The following is a 21272-nucleotide window of genomic DNA, read 5'->3' as shown; positions in this document are numbered from 1 at the left end:
ATCTATAATATTATACAACTTTGATTGAAAGTTTTTTGTAACTTGGTATTTATTTACGTGTTTAACGTACATTCAATATTTTTTCAAAACAAAATAAAATATATTAATATTTTATAAATAATCTACATGTATTAAATTCACCCCAACAATTTATGTTATTTGCCCTTTAAATTGTGTAGCATCCCGTGCCCTATTTTACCAGTCCGCGCCTGGTAGTAGATACCTACGCTAAGTATAAATTTACTTATTTATTTCAATAGATTTATAAATCACTAATTGTGTAACCCAAAATGAAAGAGAAGAAGCAGTAGCAACATATCAATCAGTAAAATCAAGTATTCATCGAAATAAACGTAAGAAAGTGCCTCCACAACCTGAAAATAGAAAAGACCTACATATACCAGGTTTATGGCGTCAAACATTAGATGGAAGAAATTTTATTTTATGTGACGATGGTTTAGATGATAAAATTTTAATTTTTGGAACGCCAGAAATTTTTTCTAAAATGTGTGACCATAAAACTCTGTTTATGGATGGTACTTTTAAAAGTGTACCAAACATATTTTTACAATTATATACTTTACATTTTGTATATTTTGATGTAGTATTCCCAGGAATGTATGCTTTACTTCCAAATAAATCTGAAACTAAATATAATCGAATGATTGACCTTTTAATAGCAAAAGCTAATAGCTTAGGAAAATGTCTATTGCCAACAACTTTTCAATTAGACTTTGAACAGTTAGACGATTAATGGTTAATAATAGAGAGTAAAAAACCAGAAAATAATGAAAAAGTGGAAGAATTGTTAAATTATTATATTGAAACATGGTTAGACGATTTAACACCTAGATTTAGCCGATATATTTGGAACCACTGGACTAATACAGATAGACGGACAACGAATAATTTAGAAGGTTGGCATTATGCATTAAATAAAGCAGCAGGTCGAAATCATCCCAGTATATTTGAATTTATAGTTATATTACAAAAAGAACACGCCAAAATTGAGGATGACATGAAACTTCTTCAACGTGGAAAAAAAGTAAAAAGAATTTACAACAAATATGTTAAGTTGGAACAAAGAATTTGTAGTCTTAAAGAAAGAGTGACGAGCGATCCTCCGCAAATGAAATGGATTAATTATTTGGACAATATTAGTTATTTAATTAAACACAATGAATAACTGTTGAGTAATCATAGTAAAGCATAGTTTTATTTTTGTTTTGTCATGTCTTTCTGTTACACCTTGTATAATAGTTAAGCAAATAAAAAAATCAGAATATTTAGAAAACAATTTTTTTTTTATATATAATTATTGAAGATATATTTAACTTTTTTAAATACAATAATTTATGTAGGATTAAACAAAAAATTTCAATACGTATATTATAAAACGTAAAGGTATAACAATTAATAGGTAATACTAAACTATAGGCAAGTATAATATATTATATAAATATATATTTTTCTTCTTAGTTGAGGTGTGGAAGAAAAGAGTTTTTACTAGTTCTGACAGTCATGATTATTATGCATTTATGCAAATATCAATGCGTTCAAATCACTGGTGTTATCTACCACGCATCACAATCTCATAGTTCACACTTCACGTCATTACAATAGGAATATTTAAAAAAAAAATAGTATAAAAAATCAAATTATTTAGCAGATTTGGGATAATATTATTATGAGTATTATCAATTGATGAATTAATGATTTTCATCGTCAATATTTTAAATTAGGCACATTTTATATTTTAAGACCATGACAGTTCAATATTAGTTATTTAATTAAACACAATGAATAATTGTTGAGTAATCTTAAGTTGAGAGTTAAAGAGTTACTTAAAAAATAAATTCGGCGAAACGGTACCGCGGCGAAATTAAATGGCGGCGAAATGGGAGCTGACCAATTATAATACTATATAGCTTTTATAATTATATTAACAACTTTAATTAGATACCTACCTACAAAATATTAGTTATAATTTTAGGTTTTAGTAATTTAATACAATTAAAGTAAAAATATTTATTTTGTACCCATATAAGTTTCTTTTTATTCAAAAAACATAATATATTATATTATTATACATCTTTATAAAATTCAGATTAATACAATTTAGATTCTAAGAGGAGCAAAAGAATAAGTATTGATTTTAATTTTTTTTTTTTTGTCTTTTAGCGACATTAAAAGTAGTAAAAATCCTTCAATTTTCAAGATCTGCATCTTTTCTAATAGAAAAGTGATTCTAGTTTGTTCTTTTGGGAGGTCAAAATTGATAATTCTAAGTACTTTTAGAAAGTGTCAAGAAAAACAAAATAACTAGGTAATTTTTATGCAAAACCAATTTTTGAAAAAAATTGATTTTTTTGTCTGTAACTTAAAAATGAATAACCGTACTCTTGAAATTTTCAATTAAATTAGCAACTAACAAACTATATTAGCATTTTACATAATTTGTAGCATTTTACATAATTTGTAACATTTTCGAAATATTTTTACTCTTTTTGAGCTAGTTATAGCCATAAGAAAATTTAAAAATTTTGTAAATTATTTTTAAGTTAGAAATTAGTCAAGTACCATTACCATTGATTAAATATACATCTATATAAGAATATTTAATCAATGTTAGTACATACCTAGTAGATATTTGCAGGTTTATTATGTTGTAATATAATATATACCTAAGATTCGGCAAAAATACACTATAAAAAGATGCTTAGCATAAAACTCACTCTTATCTTGTGTCAACTTGAGCATATACAATATTTGTGTCTTTTAGATGTTCCTCATTGTGTTCAATCTGTTTCTTGATGACTGGATCGGCTGTAACAATTAAATTATTGTTGAAAAAAAGAACAAAAAAACATCATTAAAACTTGTTATTTTACTGGTATGGCCAAAAATGAGTGTATCAAGCAATAACTATCGATCACATACCTAAAACGCAGTCTGAACACCAACTCTCACCACTCTCATTGGGCGTACCCGTGAAAACAACAAAAGTCTGCTGTTTTGATTCCTCCAATGTTTTCATGAGCGCAATAAACTCATCATAGTTTTTTGTACGGTGCGAGTGGACCATGTTCAGACGTTCAGTATTTTAAATATAATTATGTAATATTACACACAAAAACCTACCTGAAGAGTAGTAGAGGTATACGTGACAATTTAACCCCCCCCCCAGTAGTGAAGACGAGTAGATCATGTAATTTACTCATGGTTGTGGGGGAAGTCGCTTGGTCCATCGAATAAAATGTATGTAAACGCTGACTCTGTCAAATTCAGTACTAGGCTGAGCAACAAAACTAGTTTCTCGGCTGTGCGATCCTCATCACGTGTAAACGAGCGTTTACAGACTCGTGAGTATTAAAAATTCATTGTTTATAATGTTTGATTTTACATTTTTTTTTAATTGGAAATCGTTACACATAAATGCAATAGTTTTTTAATCACACTCGATAATTGGTTCCACATTACCCGAGTCCCGACAGACCTTGTCGCGCGACAATGTTTTAATACCAGACTACGATTATAACATTAATCGCTGATATTTTGACGAATCACCAGTGAATACACACACGTAGGTGAATTTTAAAGGCTTAATCCTAATACTCGTCAGTCCAGTCTGCATTAATTCATGTTGCATCAGTTTTTTTTAAGATTTTACTTTTTACTTTTTATTATTGTTTTCATTAGACTGCCGTAATTTATTGACTAATATAATGTTATATGTAGATAATATATATATATATATATACATATTTCATATTTGGGTACGTGGCACTTGATGTCATCATTCTCAACCACACGTTGTACGGCACCAAAAATAACTTGGTGGACCAAGACTTTAATTGGCATTGTTATAATAACTTTAACAACCATAAATAAAGGTTCGTTAATATACTACCAACAATTTGAAATGTAAAATTGTCACTGACGTTAACATTTTAATCTAACATATGTTGGTAATGATGTCTACAGTCCTTGATGTGCTTCGAAATTGGATTTGATGTAGTCTAATTTTCTTCATTCATGAATGGATTGATTTCAGTTGGTTTATGATGTATAATAATAAGTCATTAGCCGCAAAAAACTATTTATCAATAGTTGGCATTAATTTTTAACTTAATTTTATATACCTACCTATATAATATGTATTATATATTTATATGTATTATACTAAATACAATACTTGAGGTGTGGTTAACTCGTACCAAATATCTATACAACCATGGTCTGAGAATTTTTTTTAACTAATTTTTAACCTTTAACTATAAACAACTACAAGACCAATTTCAGGTGGTTTTCACAAACCTGTTGATAAAAAAAATTCTTAATCAAATATTAAAGATCTAAATTAGACTTGGTGATTAATAAACTAGTTCTAAATCGTTTTTGGATATTTATTTATTTATTTATTTCAAATTTATTTATATTGTAATTAGTATAATAGTACGACCAGCGAAAAAATGAGCTGCGATTGTAGCGCCCCGGGTGGCGTCTTTTCGGTAGGGCTATAGTTTTTAGATAGCCCTACTGAAAAAAAGCCTGGTTTGTGAAAACCACCTGAAATTACTAATTACTAAATATAATAATACTTACGGTGTTGGTATTAAAAATATCAATTAGTTTATTATCAATTATCATTAAGAAAATCATAATCTAACTTGATGATTATTTTATAGAAGGGCAATAACATGTCGCAGTGCGACGTTACAAAAGCCGGTGTCCCTTTCAACTCTCCTGCTTTTATTTCTTGGCGTAAACTTCAATTAAGTAGAGCTAAACTCAAGGCTTCAAACAAAACATCAGCGCTTTTATCAGGTTTTGCTATGGTATGTTAAAATATTTTGTTCTATAAAATAATCTTTTAATTATAATCAAATACCATTCTATAGGTAGCAATGGTAGAGATGCAAATTAGCGACAAACCTAGGGTACCAGAAGGAATGTTTATAGCATTTGCTATATGTACCACCCTTTTAGTTGCTGTTCACATGTTGGCTCTAATGATAAGTACATGTATTTTACCAAACATTGATGCCGTATGTAATCTCCATTCGGTAAGTCTCGCACATGAAGCTCCACATGAACGTCTACATTGGTATATAGAAACTGCATGGGCGTTTTCAACACTTCTTGGTCTTTTATTGTTCCTAGCTGAAATTGCTATATTATGTTGGGTTAAATTTTATGATATATCTAAATATGCAGCATGGTCTGCCCTTATTATGTTGATCCCTGTCCTAGTGATATTTTTCGCATTTGCAATACACTTCTATCAATCTATGGTAACCCATAAGTATGAAGTGACTGTGAGTGGTATTAGAGAATTAGAGCTTCTGAAAGAGCAGATTGAAACTGATAACTTAGAACGCACAAATAGATTGTTACTGAATACGTCAAGCACACAAATTGTTTGACAGTACCTTCAAGTGAGGCATATGTCCAAAATAACCGTTCAGTTCTTATAATATATATAATTTTAATGGTGCTTTATTAAACAAAACTTTGAAAAATGTTGTTTGACTTATTATCTTTGACCTATACATTTTTTTTACCATTCTCTATAAATCCAACGTACCTATACTATAAATTAATATTGTTATTATAAAGATTTAATGAATACAAGCTACAAATATACCTCTCAAAAGTACCAACTAGGTTCACTTTTCCATCAGAAAAGATGCTGATCTCAAAAATCAAAGCATGCTTACTATCCAAAATGTTGCTGACAGACAGAAAAAACAAAAAAAAACACATCATTGTAAAACCAATACCGCTTAGAATTTAAAAGGGTGATCAATTAAAAAAAAAAGTGGAAGTCGCCCTGCTATACAGTATGTTAGAAGTGGGTGACTGTAATGGATGGTGTTGAATTTGAATTCAATCATTATATAATATTATTACTTATTGTATATTTGCATACGAAAAACGATTTTGAGCGGATAGGAATTAGGATATTGTATATTATCTTAACATAGTATTAAACAAAGTCCCGCTGTCTGTCTGTATGCTTAGATCCTTAAAAATACGCAACGGATTTTGATAGAGTGATTCAAGAGGAAGGTTTAGATTCATAATTGGACCCGGTAGGTACAAGTGGTCCAACCCGAGGAGGTGCTCAAATAGGAATTTTGAGATTTACGACGGAAATTTTTGTTTATAAAATATGGTTGCTCCTTATAGGAGTAATAATTAGTATAAATTAGTATTTATTATTTTATTGGTTGCCATTGGTTATCGGGCGAATCAGGTAAAAGCAAGTATCAAATCGAATTTTCGCACATTGCCTACACAGGCAGCTGGGTTTCACTTACAGCCGCTCTTCAGCGTGTCGTTACCTACTTGATAATAATATGCTGTCACACATTGTCCGCGATCCGAAATAGTCGGATTGCCTATCAGGATGTCTAAGTTTCCCTTACTGCAACGAGTTACACCCGAAAGGAGTTGAACAATCACAATTTTTTTAAGAGTTGTCATTTTTTACGGGCAACAAAGTGCGCGGGATCAGCTAGTATTGTATATTGCAATAATGTTATTATTAATAAGGTAGTCGGTTAAGTTGAATACATTATTATTATTTGTTTATATAAATTAATAATTTGTTATCATATTTGAATATCAACTATAATAATATATTTTAGAATGATAAGTATATATTTATTAGTTTTGAAATTAAAATATTAAAAAAAAAACCGAATTCGCGGAAGTGCATAATTATAGAAACATACACCCGCCTATATCAGCATGACATGATTTTAAGAGCGAGCTGTTATTAATTATTATTCTACTCCTGTCTAACGAAAATAAGACATGGCTTATAATAATATAGGTACACATTTCCAAAGATTTATCTGTGGGCATTAACGACAGCAATAATATTATATTATTTACAACCACTCTACAGCTTTTAAATCTAAAACCACTTTTATCATTCCATCGTTATAGATGCCGAGTACTCATCAGAATTTCCTTGAAGCATTCAATAAATCTTGTATAATAACCAATGTTAGGTTAGAGTATGCTATAGAAACTCTATCTTTATTATTTTATCTGAATATTATTATATTAATTTTTTTTTTTTATTATTGAGAATAAAGGCTTCAACAGTTAGGTCATTAGCCTGTGGTTGTGGTTACATAATGGATAGATAATTGAGTTATGAATTAAGGTTACATAGTTATGGGATAAGTGGTTTTTACAGAATTATATATTTACATTATATTTGTTAGTTTTGTGTTTTATTTTAATATTACATTTTTGTGTCGATGCCGATTGATTTGAAGAAGCTTTGGATTAAGTGCGTGTTGTGTTCTCCTAGTGCTTCCTCCATCGATGAAGGTTGGTTGAGGATGTTTCTTGCGTTGACATATAGCGGGCAGTCTAGGACTACGTCTACGTGTTTGATTGAGAGCGGTTCGTTGCATTGGCTTCAGAAAGGTTGTTCTTCGTGTTTTATGATATGTATGTGGATGAGGTTGGTATGACCGATTCTTGTTCTGGTATTGATAATTTCGGAACGTCTAGAGCAGGGGTCACCAAATGGCGGCCCGCGAATGCATTTTAACCGGCCCGCAGACTGAGAGAAAAAGCCAATAATTTTATTTAATTATTAAGGGTGACTGTTGTAATAATAAATGTTGCAGGCAACTCCGATCTTTTGTCGTACCATTGTATCATTCATCAAAGCGTCCTTTGCTGCAAACTGGATTCGTGTTTGGAAAATATTATGAAAACAGTAATGAGTATTGTTAATTTTATACGTGCAAAATCTTCATTCCAGCACAGACTATTTAAGGCACTTCTTCAAGAAAATGATGCTCAGTTTGACGATTTATTACTTCATAATAATGTGAGATGGCTGAGCAAAGGAAATGTTTTGCAAAGGTTTTTTAACTAACTGAATGAAGTTAAACTATTTTTAATTCAGAGTACACATTTGCCTGCCAAAGACTATCACAAATTTATCAGTAATAACAGTAACGTAGCAACTATTGCGTTTTTGACAGATGTATTTCAACACATATTTTTTTATTTTTGTGTGTCATCACCTTTTAGGACAGTAAAAGTGCTTGAATTTTCTTCAACAGTAACTTTTCTGATAGGAAAGTGAATCTAGTTAGTTAGTTAGTTACTTTGGGGATCAAAGGTAAAAATTTCCCAGTAGTTTTCAAAAGTGACGAGAAAAACAAAAGAAAAATTAAGGAAAAACGGGAAATTTTACGCAAAATCTGTTTTTGAGAAAATCGATTTTAGTTTTTGGTGTAACTCTAAAACAAATGACCGTAGGGACGTGAAATTTTGACTGAATGTTTATAATTGCATTTCCTATACACCATAACATTTTCCAAATATTTTGACTTATTTTGAGCTGTTTACGGACATTGTCAATTTCCATTTTTTTTGAAAAATAACTGAATATAGATGAAATTGTCAACGAATGTTTATATTAGCAATTTATATGCACTATAACTTTTTTGAAATATTGCGACTCTTTTTGAGCTATTTATAGGAATAAACAATTTCGAGGCTTATTAGTTTTATTTTAAAATTATCGTCGATACAAAATTATTTGGTCTGTCAAAATACTTGAAAATATAGTACATTTTCGAGTAAGAATTTCATAAAAATATTTCTATTCATATCTAAGAATTGACATTTTCATACAAAATCCCCTTAAGTGTTTCTAAATTCAAAAAAAAATTTTAATTTCTATCTAATGATGATTTGAAATGTTTTTAGTTTTTCATTCTATAAATGTCAATACAATTGTATTTGTTGGGTCAAAAAGCTAAAATTAATACTAAGTTCCTCAAGAGTTTTATAATAGCAGTTGACAAAATAAATATTAAAACTACATCATAGGCATGATTTTTTTATAGACATTTAAAGTTCATATTTTTGACAAAATTTATCAAATTGAAAAATTCCAAATTACTTAGTAGTTAAAAATGTATAAAATATTCAACTTTTATTGTTAAATATCGGAAATACAAAACAAGGATTTTCATAGATAGTTCATACAGTAACCAAAAATTATAAAAAATCCATTATAAACACAGTAATTTTTTAGAGACATTATAAGTTAGACAGTGGACCATTCCGTGAAAAATTTGTTTAGGTGTACTACATGGTTATACACTTATACGTTCCTAATAATACCTACCTATGATATAGAATATAGATATTAGGTGAACAATATAAGTTTAAGTATGTTACACTAAATTAATATTTACCTTTAACTTAAAACGCGTATAATATTTATTTATTTAAATTAAACCAAAACATACGATATGTATAGGTATGTCTATTTTAGGTACGTATGCACCTATTAATTATAAATATTCTACGACCGGAGACTGGAAAAACGACGACGCTGTATTTTATACATTTCTAGTTTGGAATTAAAATATGCGTTTATGACACTTGGATAGCACATTTTTCGTGACATTAAATATTTATTTTAAGCCTTAAAAGAAAATTTAAGCCCCAAAACAATATGAAAACAAACTTACTTTAATTATCAACTCTTTCGGCAGAATTCGTGACGTGTGTGAACTGCGACAACTGCTAACTCAAAATAATTTGCAAATTTTCGTCATTTTTACTTATTTTGTCAATATTTGAACTTTAAATGCTTATAAAAAAATTGTGACTATGGATTTTTAATTTTTTTCATCTGCCTTTGAAGCAATATACTAGGATCCTTCTATTAAAATGTCAAGCTTTTTTAATCAACAAATAAAATTTTATTGATATTTATAGAAAAAAAAACTAAAAAACATGGAAACTGAAAGTGGCTGTAAACAGCTCAAAATATATGGAAAATTTTTTTATGGAATAAAAATTTGATTATAAAAAAATATGATTAAGTACTGGTTTTTAGATTTAATGTCATATAGGTTATACAGTAAATCGGATATAGAACCTACACCAGAGAATTAAAATCGTTATATCTTGTTAAAATACCAAATTTTGTCAACGTTTGTATTTGGGAGGTGTATAAATGTTGTACAAATTTATTTTTGGTACCTATTTTCAGTCTACTGTAAGATCAGTTTATGAGAATCCTTGTATTATATTCTTCAGATTTTTTTTCAGAAATAATAACTTTATAGTAGTTAGGTACAAGGTACTTACATATAAGTCAATCAAAACTATTTACAATGAATGTTAATAGTTGAAACTTGAAAGCTTTTAAAACATCCATTATTTGTATTTATTTATTTATAATAATTCAGACTTTAATATTAGCAGTAATTCTTTTGCACTAAATGTTTTTTTAATTAATTAAATTAAATTTACATTTGTACTTTTGGCATTTATCCCCAAGTGACCTCTGAATAATCATTCAATGATGAATTTAACAGTTAGTACAATAATTGGATTATAAATTAGAATAGACTGCAGTTTCCAGCTTCTATTACAACATTATTTTATATACCTTGCACCAGTGACCCTAGACATAATGGAATAAAATGTATGTCAGTGATACCTAATTGTTTAATTCAATTTTTTACCCAATTACAATCAAAAAAGAATTATGAATTATATATATATCCGCATAATATCAGTATGAACAATAAATAAATATCAAATATTCAATTTATGAGCTAGTTTTATAAAATGTATAACATTTCTTCGTTAAATATATTGCATAATAATATGTTTTTCAAAAAAAAGTATAAAGTTATTAGTTATAAAGTAGAAAAATCATTTTTCAATTTTCAATTTCAAAAATTGTGCCTATCTATTTTAAAATTTTCAACTGTTATTGTAACAATATATCAGGAGTCTTGTATTTATGTTCATGCTTTTTGACCCAACAACTAACATTTTATTGACATTTCTAGAAAAAAAAAACTTAAAAAATGGAAACTGAAAATGCCCACAAACAGCTTAAACAAGTCAAAATATTTTGGTGGTGTATAGAAAATCTTAATATAAACATTCAGGGAAAATTTCATTTTTAGAAAAATTGTAGATCGTAGATGGGTATTGAAAGAAGAAATATAGGTAGGACATTTAGACATTAGAGGCATCAGCCGCCTTGATAGTTCCCTGATGGGTGACTACTCGGGTTTCAACTGATGAATCCTAGCCCCACATACACGCATTCTTCAAACAACCGGAACCCCCCCACAAAATGCCAATGGCTATAGTTGCCGATGCTTAAGATCAATAAAAATAATAATAAATAAATAAATACATTTATATTATAGTTAACAATATTTTTTAATAAGTTGTGTATATCTTAAGAATCATCTTCTGTGTCTTCGAAGATCATGTTAAGTAAATCAGGTTTTAAACATTCTTCCACTTGGAGTTTATGCAATGTACCCCATCTAAGCAGCGTAGGTAAGAACTGCAACCGTATTTTTTTGTCCAATTTAAATGGATTGTCATTGATATTCTTCCATCTGTAAGAAAAATAACACATACAATTAATAATTATTGACATTTAAATTTTAGTTTTAAAAAAAAAATAATATTTTATTAATGTACATAGAATTATTAATTTTTATTAAATTAATTTACTTTTTACTTTTTTAATACCATGTGCCCATATTTATAAATAATCGTTAATTACATAAGATTTATGTGAGTATAAATGTCTTTTAATTTGTATTAACTATTTAATATGAAATTAAATTCACTTTAATGAATTTTAATGATTGAATTACACTAACAGTATTAATTACACTAACATTTAAATAACTTTATTACCAATATTAATCCTGATTTTATTTCAAACGAGACTTTAACTTTTTAATTAGAAATTTGAAAAAATTAGGAGTTCAAGCTATAATAATATAATGATAATAAATAATAATTGTTGCAGTATAATAAATGAGTTGTTAATAACACAATTTTTAACCCGTCATTATTTGAGAATAATATAGTGGTTCGCTCAACAGCTACCAGGTAATATTTTATATTTATTTTGTACCCATATACCTAAGTTATTTTTTATTCATAAAACATAATATATTATACATCTTTATAAAATTCAGGTTAATACAATTTAGATTCTGAGAGGAGCAAAAGAAAGTATTGATTTAAAATTTTTTTTTTTTTGTCTTTCAGCGACATTCAAAGTAGTAAAAATCTTCCGATTTTTGAGATTGCATCTTTTCTGATAGAAAAGTGATTCTAGTTTGTACTTTTAAGAGGTAAAAATTGATAATTTTAAGTACTTTAAGAAAGTGTCAAGAAAAACAAAAAAAACAGGTAGTTTTTATGATTTTGAAAAAAATCGATTTTTTTTTTTTTTCTGTAACTTAAAACTGAATAACCGTACCCTTGAAATTTTCAACTAAATTTTTATTTTAGCATTTTGTATAATTTATAACATTTTTACTATTTTTGAGCTAGTTATTTTGTAAATTATTTTTAAGTTAGAAATTCATAAAAGTTTTCTTTTCATAGCTAAGATTAAAAATTTTAATAGAAGATTTTACAAAAGTTTTTCTACAAATAAAAAAAAAAAGTTTACCTAAAGGAACATACATTTTTTATGAGTGTTTGAACTTATTATTTTCATGATTTCCCCATTCCCCCCCCCCCCCTCATAGGCTGTATATTATATGCAAATGTTTTCGGAGTCCTAACTTAAGGCCTTTATAAGCGGTGCAACTGGATAAAATCATTAAAATCCGATTCCCCCTCCCCCAAATTACATAAACCTAAATACGCAACTGAGCAGAGCAGTAGCCACTTATTTTTTACATTATTAATGGAATCAGTTATTTGTCACTGTTTAATTATTGGTTTAAAATGCATAATATACTAAAATCTAAGTATAAAGATAACCTAAATGTTCTAACAACACCTACTTTGGTATTTCATTACAAATAATAGTTAAAATGGTTTATTCTCTTTTCAAGTACTTATGAGTACCATTACCATTGTTTAAATATACAACAATATAAGAATATTTAATCAATGTTAGTACATAGTAGATATTTGCAGGTTTATTATGTTGTAATATATATATACCTAATATTGAGCAAAAATACACTATAAAAAGATGCTTAGCATATAACTCACTCTTCTCTTGTGCCAACTTGAGCATATACAATATTTGTGTCTTTTAGATGTTCCTCATTGTGTTCAATCTGTTTCTTGATGACTGGATCGGCTGTAACAATTAAATTATTGTTGAAAAAAAGAACAAAAAAACATCATTAAAACTTGTTATTTTACTGTTATGGCCAAAAATGAGTGTATCAAGCAATAACTATCGATCACATACCTAAAACGCAGTCTGAACACCAACTCTCACCACTCTCATTGGGCGTACCCGTGAAAACAACAAAAGTCTGCTGTTTTGATTCCTCCAATGTTTTCATGAGCGCAATAAACTCATCATAGTTTTTTGTACGGTGCGAGTGGACCATGTTCAGTATTTCAAACAGAATTATACAATATTACACACAAAAACCTACAGAAGAGTAGTAGAAGTATACAACTTTAAGTGAGTAAACACAAGTGAGTTATCAATCGACAATTATATTACTATAATTTATAGGACATATTATTATTAGAGCTGGTATCAAGTAGAATTATGAATATTTTCGCAATCGTCGACGTGGCTCGTGGTTGTTAGTACTTGTTACAATTTACAACTAATACAAGTATTGAAGACTGAAATATTATATACAATTTATACAACATAAAATAATATAGTATTATGGTATGTTCAACACTTCGACATCAACATTGCTTGTTAGTTGTTACATGTTGTTGTTGTTGTTGTTGCTGCTGTTGTAGTTTTCGTTGTTATCTCCCAACTCTCGTGGTGATAGCAGTGACGTCCGACGATTGGGTGAGGAGCATTCGTGCGGCTCACAGCTGACCTTGAACATGCTTGGGCCACTATCTAATTCCGTGGCCTTTCCCCCATTCGTTTGTGATTGTTACTGGGGTTATCAAAAAATTTTCGCACAACAGAGAGACGACTGTGAAATTTTCTCTGCTCGGCCCTCGCCACCATACTGTCGTGTTACAGTGGCCGTTTGTTCGTTAGTGTGCGTGTGATAACGACACTAATCGCTACGTCCAGCGGTGCACCAGTTCTATTTTCTTCAGATCTCTACATATGTCCTTTACAGACTCGTGAGTAATAAAAATTCATTGTTTATATTGTTTGATTTTACATTTTTTTTTAATTGGAAATCGTTACACATAAATGCAATAGTTTTTTAATCACACTCGATAATTGGTTCCACATTATCCGAGTCCCGACAGACCTCGTCGCGCGACAATGTTTTAATACCAGACTACGATTATAACATTAATCGCTGATATTTTGACGAATCACCAGTGAATACACACACGTAGGTGAATTTTAAAGGCTTAATCCTAATACTCGTCAGTCCAGTCTGCATTAATTCATGTTGCATCAGTTTTTTTAAATTTTTATTTTTATTATTGTTTACATTAGACTACCGTAATTTATTGATTAATATAATATTATATGTAGATAATATATATATACATTATATACATATTTGGGTACGCGGCACTTAGCTCAGTTCTTGATGTCATCATTCTCGATCAGTTCCGGACACCACACGTTGTACGGCACCAAAGATAACTTGGTGGACCAAGACTTTAATTGGCATTGTTATAATAACTTTAACAACCATCAAAAGGTTCGTTAATATACTACCAACAATTTGAAATGTAAAATTGTCACTGACGTTAACATTTTAATCTAACATATGTTGGTAATGATGTCTACAGTCCTTGATGCGCTTCGAAATTGGATATGATGCAGCCTAATTTTCTTCATGCATGAATGGATTGATTTCAGTTGGTTTATGATGTATAATAATAAGACATTGGCCGCAAAAAACTATTTATCAATAGTTGGCATTTTTTTTTTTAACTTAATTTTATATACCTACCTAAAAAATATATATTTATATATTTTGTTAACAACATGCAAATGTAAAAACAATATTTGAGGTGTGGTTAACTTATACCAAATACCTATATAACCATGGTCTGCGAATTTTTTTGAACTAATTTTTAACCATAAACAACTACAAAACCAATTTCAGGTGGTCTTCACAATCCTGTTGTTGTTGAAAAAAATGTTTTTAATCAAATATTAAAAATCTAAATTAGACTAAGTGACTAATAAACTAGTTCTAAATTGTTTTTGGATATTGTAATGCATTAGTATTTCATTATTACTGAATATAATACATACCTACGGTGTTGGTATTTAAATATCAATTAGCTTATTATCATTAAGAAAATCATAATCTAACTTGATGTATATTATTTTTAGAAGGGCAATAACATGTCGCAGTGCGACGTTACAGAAGCCGGTGTCCCTCTCAACTCTCCTGCTTTTCTTTCTTGGCGTAAACTTCAATTAAGTAGAGCTAAACTCAAGGCTTCAAGCAAAACATCAGCGCTTTTATCAGGTTTTGCTATGGTATGTTAAAATATTTTGTCCTATAAAATAATCTTTTAATTATAATCAAATACCATTCTATAGGTGGCAATGGTAGAGATGCAAATTAGCGAAGACTCTACGGTACCAGAAGGAATGCTTATAGCATTTGCTATATGTACCACCCTTTTAGTTGCTGTTCACATGTTGGCTCTAATGATAAGTACATGTATTTTACCAAACATTGATGCCGTATGTAATCTCCATTCGGTAAGTCTCGTACATGAAGCTCCACATGAACGCCTACATTGGTATATAGAAACTGCATGGGCGTTTTCAACACTTCTTGGTCTTTTATTGTTCCTAGCTGAAATTGCTATATTATGTTGGGTTAAATTTTATGATATATCTAAATATGCAGCATGGTCTGCCGTTATTATGTTGATCCCTGTCCTAGTGATATTTTTAGCATTTGCAATACACTTCTATCAATCTATGGTAGCCCATAAGTATGAAGTGACTGTGAGTGGTATTAGACAATTAGAGCTTCTGAAAGAACAGATTGAAGCTGGTGACTTAGAACGCACAAATGGATTGTTACTGAATACGTCAGGCACACAAATTGTTTGACAGTACCTTCAAGTGAGGCAAATGTTCTAAATAACCCTTCAGTTCTTATAATAAATATAACTTTAATGGTGCTTTATTAAACAAAACTTTGAAAAATGTTCACATGATGTGTTACTGTGTTTGACTTATTATCTTGACTGTTGCCTATAAAGTTTTTTTTTACCATTTGCCATAAATCTAACTTATCCTATAAATTAATCTTGTTATTATAAAGATTTAATGAATACAAGCTACACATAGTATATTATATTATATTTTATATTATTTTTCTTTACGGAGCTCAACATTTCCTAGACTAATTATAAAGTTTTAAGTTTTACATGAATAAACTTTTATGTTAAATTGTATATATTTTAACTTTAACAGTGTAATATAATCTATATTACTTTGCCAATCTACAAATTAAGCATTATCTAGTAACATTGTTATTATTTTTTCCATAATATGTTACTATTTACCCTGACATTTATTGGCCTGTGATCAAATATGCTACATCAAAATAAAGAATGTTATAATTATACTAACTTAAAAAAGTGAAGCCTTTAGGTATTTTAACTATATTATTTTGATGCAGTTTAATACAGTTTTAAGAACTCTTCAGTTTGGTTTAATATTTTTAATTATAACATAATATATTAGGTAAAGCCTATTTTTAGTTTGTATTTCTCACCATATATTTTTTATATAATTTTTATCGATGAATATTTTGCCTGTCACGTGTTTTTCATCTTCTACACAAAAAAGATTTATAGCATTTTTTTTTATTTAACTTATAACAATTGTTTTATATTATTATTGTTATTATTTTTTTTTTTTTACTTATTCATTGTTTTTTTCATGTGGACATTTATAATAATATTGTTCAGATAGTTCTGTGTTAAATTATATATGCATAATATATATATATATATATTTATAAGAAAAACAATGATTTCAACTCATTCTATTTGTTAAAATTATCCGTAACAATTCTATACTTGTCTCTAACGACATTTATGTTAATGCTTAATGTATGTAATGTATATGTACTTATTAGAATTCTGTACACTTTTCAAGATTGTGATGTATTTTTATATACAGACGGTAAGCAATAATAAATGTTAAAATATTTAAATTGCTGTTTTTGCTATGAAGAGTACAACCTTGATCAGTTAATCGATACATGATATTATGACACGATATTAATAACACTTTATGAAATAGTTTTCTTTCCATTTTTTTATAATAAACAATTGTTTAGTGCGTTTAAATACAGAGTGATCCATTTAACTGGCTATCCTATTAGTTATTTATGACATAGTTATATATTTCATTATCATATCATTCTTACTCGTCACTCATCAAACCTATTTATTATACTTGAACATGTATAGATTGTAGATTACTTCAATAACAAAAAAAAAAAAATAGTTTAAAGTATTAATTTAATTTATCACAATGGTCTTTTGTTGACAATTATTTTTATTCATATTTAGAAGCAAAATGCTTTTCCAAAAAAGTAATTTTTATGGCATATAGACATCGGATATAAGATTGAACAAAAAAATGGTAAGTGGTATCCTGCAAAATGTATGATCTACTGACTAATGGTTAGTACTCTACTAAACTAACCGTTTTATGTTTTGAAACGCTTTTTCACGAAAGAATTGTAGATATTTAGTACCTATATATTCTACATCTTTAGTTTAGAAATTTATTATTCATCTTATGAAATAAAAATTAGAAAAATTAAAAATCACTGTACACTGATAAAAATAATAAAATAATTACTTGTTTTCTTTAAATGTAATTTAGTAAAATATAAATATGTAATAAGTTACGCTTCAAGTTTCAGCTACACAAAAATCTACTTGGACAATAAATGTAGTTGTTAAATAGAACGTAGATCAGCCCGTATGTGTTTTTCTTATTTATTATTTCTTAAGAACCTAAAAACAATTATTTTAATCGCATTCGCTTATATTGTTTACAATTAATATTCCCAATAATTTCAATCAGTCCGTGTGACTGCTTTGAATTGTCAACTGTCATGATTCATGAATTGATGACTGATGTAGTAAATACTAAATAATGATGTATATAATATAATATTGTTGCAGCGTGTTGTTTTAACTATATAAGTATTGACATATTGTTATGAAAATTAAGAAGATTGGTTTTGTTTAAAATGCAAGATGCAAGAGTATGAACCGTGTTATTAACTATCATTAGAACTAATAGTGCTGCTAATAACCCTACGTATTGCTACGTTAAAATAGTATTACTGTGTAATTAATCACATTTCCAGAAAAAACGTTTTAAGTTAGTATTAGGTTGATGTTGTGTAACATTTTTTCACATTACAACAATAAGATTGGTTTTTGTTCTCCCGTTGATAAATGCCGTGACTCTTAACAAACATTATCGACAATCTTAACTGCCTACAGTGCTTATTATAATATTACAAAACATTTTAATCGTCGTTTTTATGGTATTTTTAACATTATTAGTTATTAATTATTATTGTCATTATACGTTTATTTATCTTATAGTTTATAAATGTTAAATTCATATACCATTGCTGGGTTTGTTTTGACATTCAGACGATATAGAAATAATACAGATCTTCTCTCTTGTGTAAATGTGTAATACTTATGCGTACAGCAGAGGACTGCATTTGCATATTTGATTTACACAATCGCAAAAATGGCAGAGTAAGAAACAAATACGTTTTTATGCTAAGACAAAGCTAGTTTTGTAATTTTATTCTGCATATAAATGCATATTTTGCTTTTTTCTTTCAATTTCTAATCATACTGTTTAAAATCAATATGTTTTCATATAAGGTATTTTAGTTAAGAGGACGTCACACCCGTATGTGTTGTCTCGGTCTTACACACGTGACACGTGCGACATAGACAATTTTCGTTCGCTAGTTTCAATCACGGTTAAAGATATACCGTGATTTATCTTTAATCATGGTTTCAATAGGGATATAGGGTGCTGTCAGTTTTGATTTAAGAGTGAATTGACCCATTATCAAACTTTTAAGTATCTGTGTTCTCTCGTTGGTTTTGTACGATATTTTAATTTTTTAGTGAGTTATGAGTTAATGACATTTTTGAAACTGTACATTTCAAAATTATCATACCTTACTTATTAATAATATCAATAAAAGGCTTCGTTGGGCCCTTACCTTTAAATTTTAATACATTTATAATAGGTCAATTCACTCTAATATCAAGATAAACAGCACATTATTGAAACTGGTGAACGAACATTTGCTATGTCGTATGTATGTCAGACGGAGACAACACGTCAACACATTGTGGGTGCGACGTCCTCTTAAATATATTTGTCATTTTTATCATAATATTATCCACCTAATGATTTCTTAGAAGCGGTTGGCCTGTTAGTTTCATTTTTCTGTTTATTAATTTTATTTATAGATAGATAATTGTCACGGCACAAATATGAACGATACGCGAGTACGCGACCATACAGGTCAGCCACCAGATACCCGACATATTCACATTTTACATTATGTGTGTTTCTAAGCGGTCAACTACGCCTTCTGTTTGTGATTTATTTTATTTATATTTTTATTGTTATTGTTATTTCTTATTTTAGGCATTTTGTTAACTATTAATATTTTTTAATTAATCGCTAGAAAACAATTTTTAGTGCATATATTATAATAGGTGCGTAATACTAGGTATAACTTTAAGTGCGGAAGTTGCATATTTACTATTTAGTGTTTTTTTAGAGCTACAAGTTTTCTGCCCACTAACTCGCTGACTGAGATATGCCTATTCAAATCGCATAAAACCAAAACTGGAAATCGGTGACCAAACGAGAGACCAATTGTTGGACTTATAAGTACGGTTTCCCTGCGGCGTCCAGACACGACGTCAAGACGCGCGTTCACTCAGATTTCCCTGTAGCGTCAGACGCCGTAGATTTTATTATTTTATCCCACTCTCTAAGTTTGATTTTACAAAATTAAATCATAAGCACTGCCATGATATAAGCAACATGGTATGATCGCAAAAGTCCAGATTTGGTTCAAGTCCGCACAATACGTCACTTGCTTACCCGTATTATCATATTGTCATTAAATTATTACTACTATACACTACTCTACGTCACGTGCTTACCGAAGGATCTGACCGTCAAAAAGTTATGATCATACCTTGTTTTTATATCATGAGCACTGTGACCGTTGTCTCTTTCATACGTAGTTTACACGCATAAGTTTTAATTTTTCAAAATTAATCAAAATTTAAATTTGAACAATATTATTTGTGAATTGTTGCTTTGTGATGAAGAAATTGAAATTGAGTTACTTATGAGTTATGACCTTAATTCCAAAAAAAAGAAAACCTTTCAACAGTTTGTTTTCCACAAGGGACTCCGAAGGATTCTTTAAAAATGTAATTAATAGACATCTTAATAACGTCGATGAAAAATTCCTGGATTTTTTTCGTCTAAATCGTGAACAGTTCAATTTTATTTTATCTTTGGTTCATGAAGAAATAACAAAGAAACCGACATTACGTGTACCTGAGCCAACCAGAGGAAAAACTAGCTCTTACTTTGAGGTAAGATTTGATATTTAACCTTTATTCATTTAGTTATTACGACAATAATCGAATACGCACGGGCACGGACGTACGGTGTAAAATGTATTATTCGGTTAATCGGTTCGTATGAATAATAATAATATAATGGTTCGACAAAACTAAACGGGACGTTAAAAAACAGAATTCAAAAACCCGTTTTACGAAAAAAAGAATTCTAAAATCGTGTTCGATTCGTCGCCGTCTGTCGGTTCGCAGTCGCCGCCCTTATACCTCGCTCGGTAAACAATCTAAAAATTACAATATTATTATTATTATTAGTATTTATAATCGTCATTAAAATATAATAATATACGACGAATAAAACAAGTTTTATAGTTTTAAACGGCGGTCGGTTGCAGGCGACGGACGCTGCGTCGTTCGAAAATTTCGTCGATATCGATTATTTTTTGTTCGCCCGCCATTCTCAATGTCGTCGTTATAATATTGTGTGTGGATCTCGATTATTATTAGCGGGGGGTTGCCTGCCCGCACGTCGAAGCGGTAGGTAATTGTATATCTGCGTGCGAATATAATAATAAAAAATAATATACGTCTCTAGGTTTTTATTCTTTCCAAGCCGGTGGTACCTATTGTTGTGTGATAAAGTAATAATAACGCGCGTT

General features: G+C 29.1%; 3 protein-coding genes across 10 annotated transcripts; 2 read left to right on the top strand and 1 right to left on the bottom strand.

Moving 5' to 3' along the window:
- Nucleotides 1-3277: 3277 nt before the first annotated feature.
- LOC132950202 (calcium release-activated calcium channel protein 1-like) lies at nucleotides 3278-10281 on the top strand. 2 transcript variants are annotated; one of them, XM_061021505.1, is made up of 3 exons: nucleotides 3278-3362; nucleotides 4689-4838; nucleotides 4902-10281. In XM_061021505.1, exons 2-3 carry the CDS (start codon nucleotides 4701-4703, stop codon nucleotides 5424-5426), a joined length of 663 nt encoding a protein of 220 aa, XP_060877488.1. In that variant the 5' UTR covers nucleotides 3278-3362; nucleotides 4689-4700; the 3' UTR covers nucleotides 5427-10281. The 2 variants fall into 2 exon arrangements, with proteins under 2 accessions (XP_060877488.1, XP_060877489.1); XM_061021506.1 differs by lacking the exon at nucleotides 3278-3362 and adding an exon at nucleotides 3377-3583.
- Nucleotides 10282-11203: 922 nt separating this feature from the next.
- Nucleotides 11204-13774, bottom strand: LOC132950203 (thioredoxin domain-containing protein 17-like). Its single transcript, XM_061021507.1, has 4 exons — nucleotides 13529-13774; nucleotides 13265-13453; nucleotides 13060-13150; nucleotides 11204-11429 (listed from the first exon to the last, which is right to left on the bottom strand). The coding sequence occupies exons 2-4, from the start codon at nucleotides 13407-13409 to the stop codon at nucleotides 11264-11266; spliced, it is 402 nt and encodes a 133-aa protein (XP_060877490.1). The 5' UTR covers nucleotides 13410-13453; nucleotides 13529-13774; the 3' UTR covers nucleotides 11204-11263.
- Nucleotides 13775-13950: 176 nt separating this feature from the next.
- Nucleotides 13951-17924, top strand: LOC132950200 (calcium release-activated calcium channel protein 1-like). Of its 7 annotated transcripts, XM_061021499.1 has the most exons (5): nucleotides 13951-14127; nucleotides 14210-14348; nucleotides 14495-14666; nucleotides 15311-15460; nucleotides 15524-17924. In XM_061021499.1, exons 3-5 carry the CDS (start codon nucleotides 14553-14555, stop codon nucleotides 16046-16048), a joined length of 789 nt encoding a protein of 262 aa, XP_060877482.1. In that variant the 5' UTR covers nucleotides 13951-14127; nucleotides 14210-14348; nucleotides 14495-14552; the 3' UTR covers nucleotides 16049-17924. The 7 variants fall into 7 exon arrangements, with proteins under 7 accessions (XP_060877482.1, XP_060877481.1, XP_060877486.1 ...); XM_061021498.1 differs by lacking the exon at nucleotides 14210-14348; XM_061021500.1 differs by lacking the exon at nucleotides 13951-14127 and having other exon boundaries at nucleotides 14134-14348; nucleotides 14542-14666.
- Nucleotides 17925-21272: the final 3348 nt, after the last annotated feature.

This window comes from Metopolophium dirhodum, chromosome 8 (assembly GCF_019925205.1).
Source record: "Metopolophium dirhodum isolate CAU chromosome 8, ASM1992520v1, whole genome shotgun sequence".
Taxonomy (NCBI): domain Eukaryota; kingdom Metazoa; phylum Arthropoda; class Insecta; order Hemiptera; family Aphididae; genus Metopolophium; species Metopolophium dirhodum.
Note: the sequence above shows the minus strand (reverse complement) of the source record. Positions and strands in the feature narration are given on the sequence as shown.

Coding starts and splice junctions, on each gene's coding strand:
- LOC132950200 (XM_061021498.1), top strand. CDS start 14,553: ATGTCATCATTCTCGATCAGTTCCGGACACCACACGTTGTACGGCACC. Junction 14,667..15,310: donor ACTTTAACAACCATCAAAAG/GTTCGTTAATAT, acceptor TATTATTTTTAG/AAGGGCAATAACATGTCGCA. Junction 15,461..15,523: donor TTTTATCAGGTTTTGCTATG/GTATGTTAAAAT, acceptor ACCATTCTATAG/GTGGCAATGGTAGAGATGCA.
- LOC132950202 (XM_061021505.1), top strand. CDS start 4,701: ATGTCGCAGTGCGACGTTACAAAAGCCGGTGTCCCTTTCAACTCTCCT. Junction 4,839..4,901: donor TTTTATCAGGTTTTGCTATG/GTATGTTAAAAT, acceptor ACCATTCTATAG/GTAGCAATGGTAGAGATGCA.
- LOC132950203 (XM_061021507.1), bottom strand. CDS start 13,409: ATGGTCCACTCGCACCGTACAAAAAACTATGATGAGTTTATTGCGCTC. Junction 13,151..13,264: donor GTGTTCAGACTGCGTTTTAG/GTATGTGATCGA, acceptor TAATTGTTACAG/CCGATCCAGTCATCAAGAAA. Junction 11,430..13,059: donor CAAGTTGGCACAAGAGAAGA/GTGAGTTATATG, acceptor TTTTTCTTACAG/ATGGAAGAATATCAATGACA.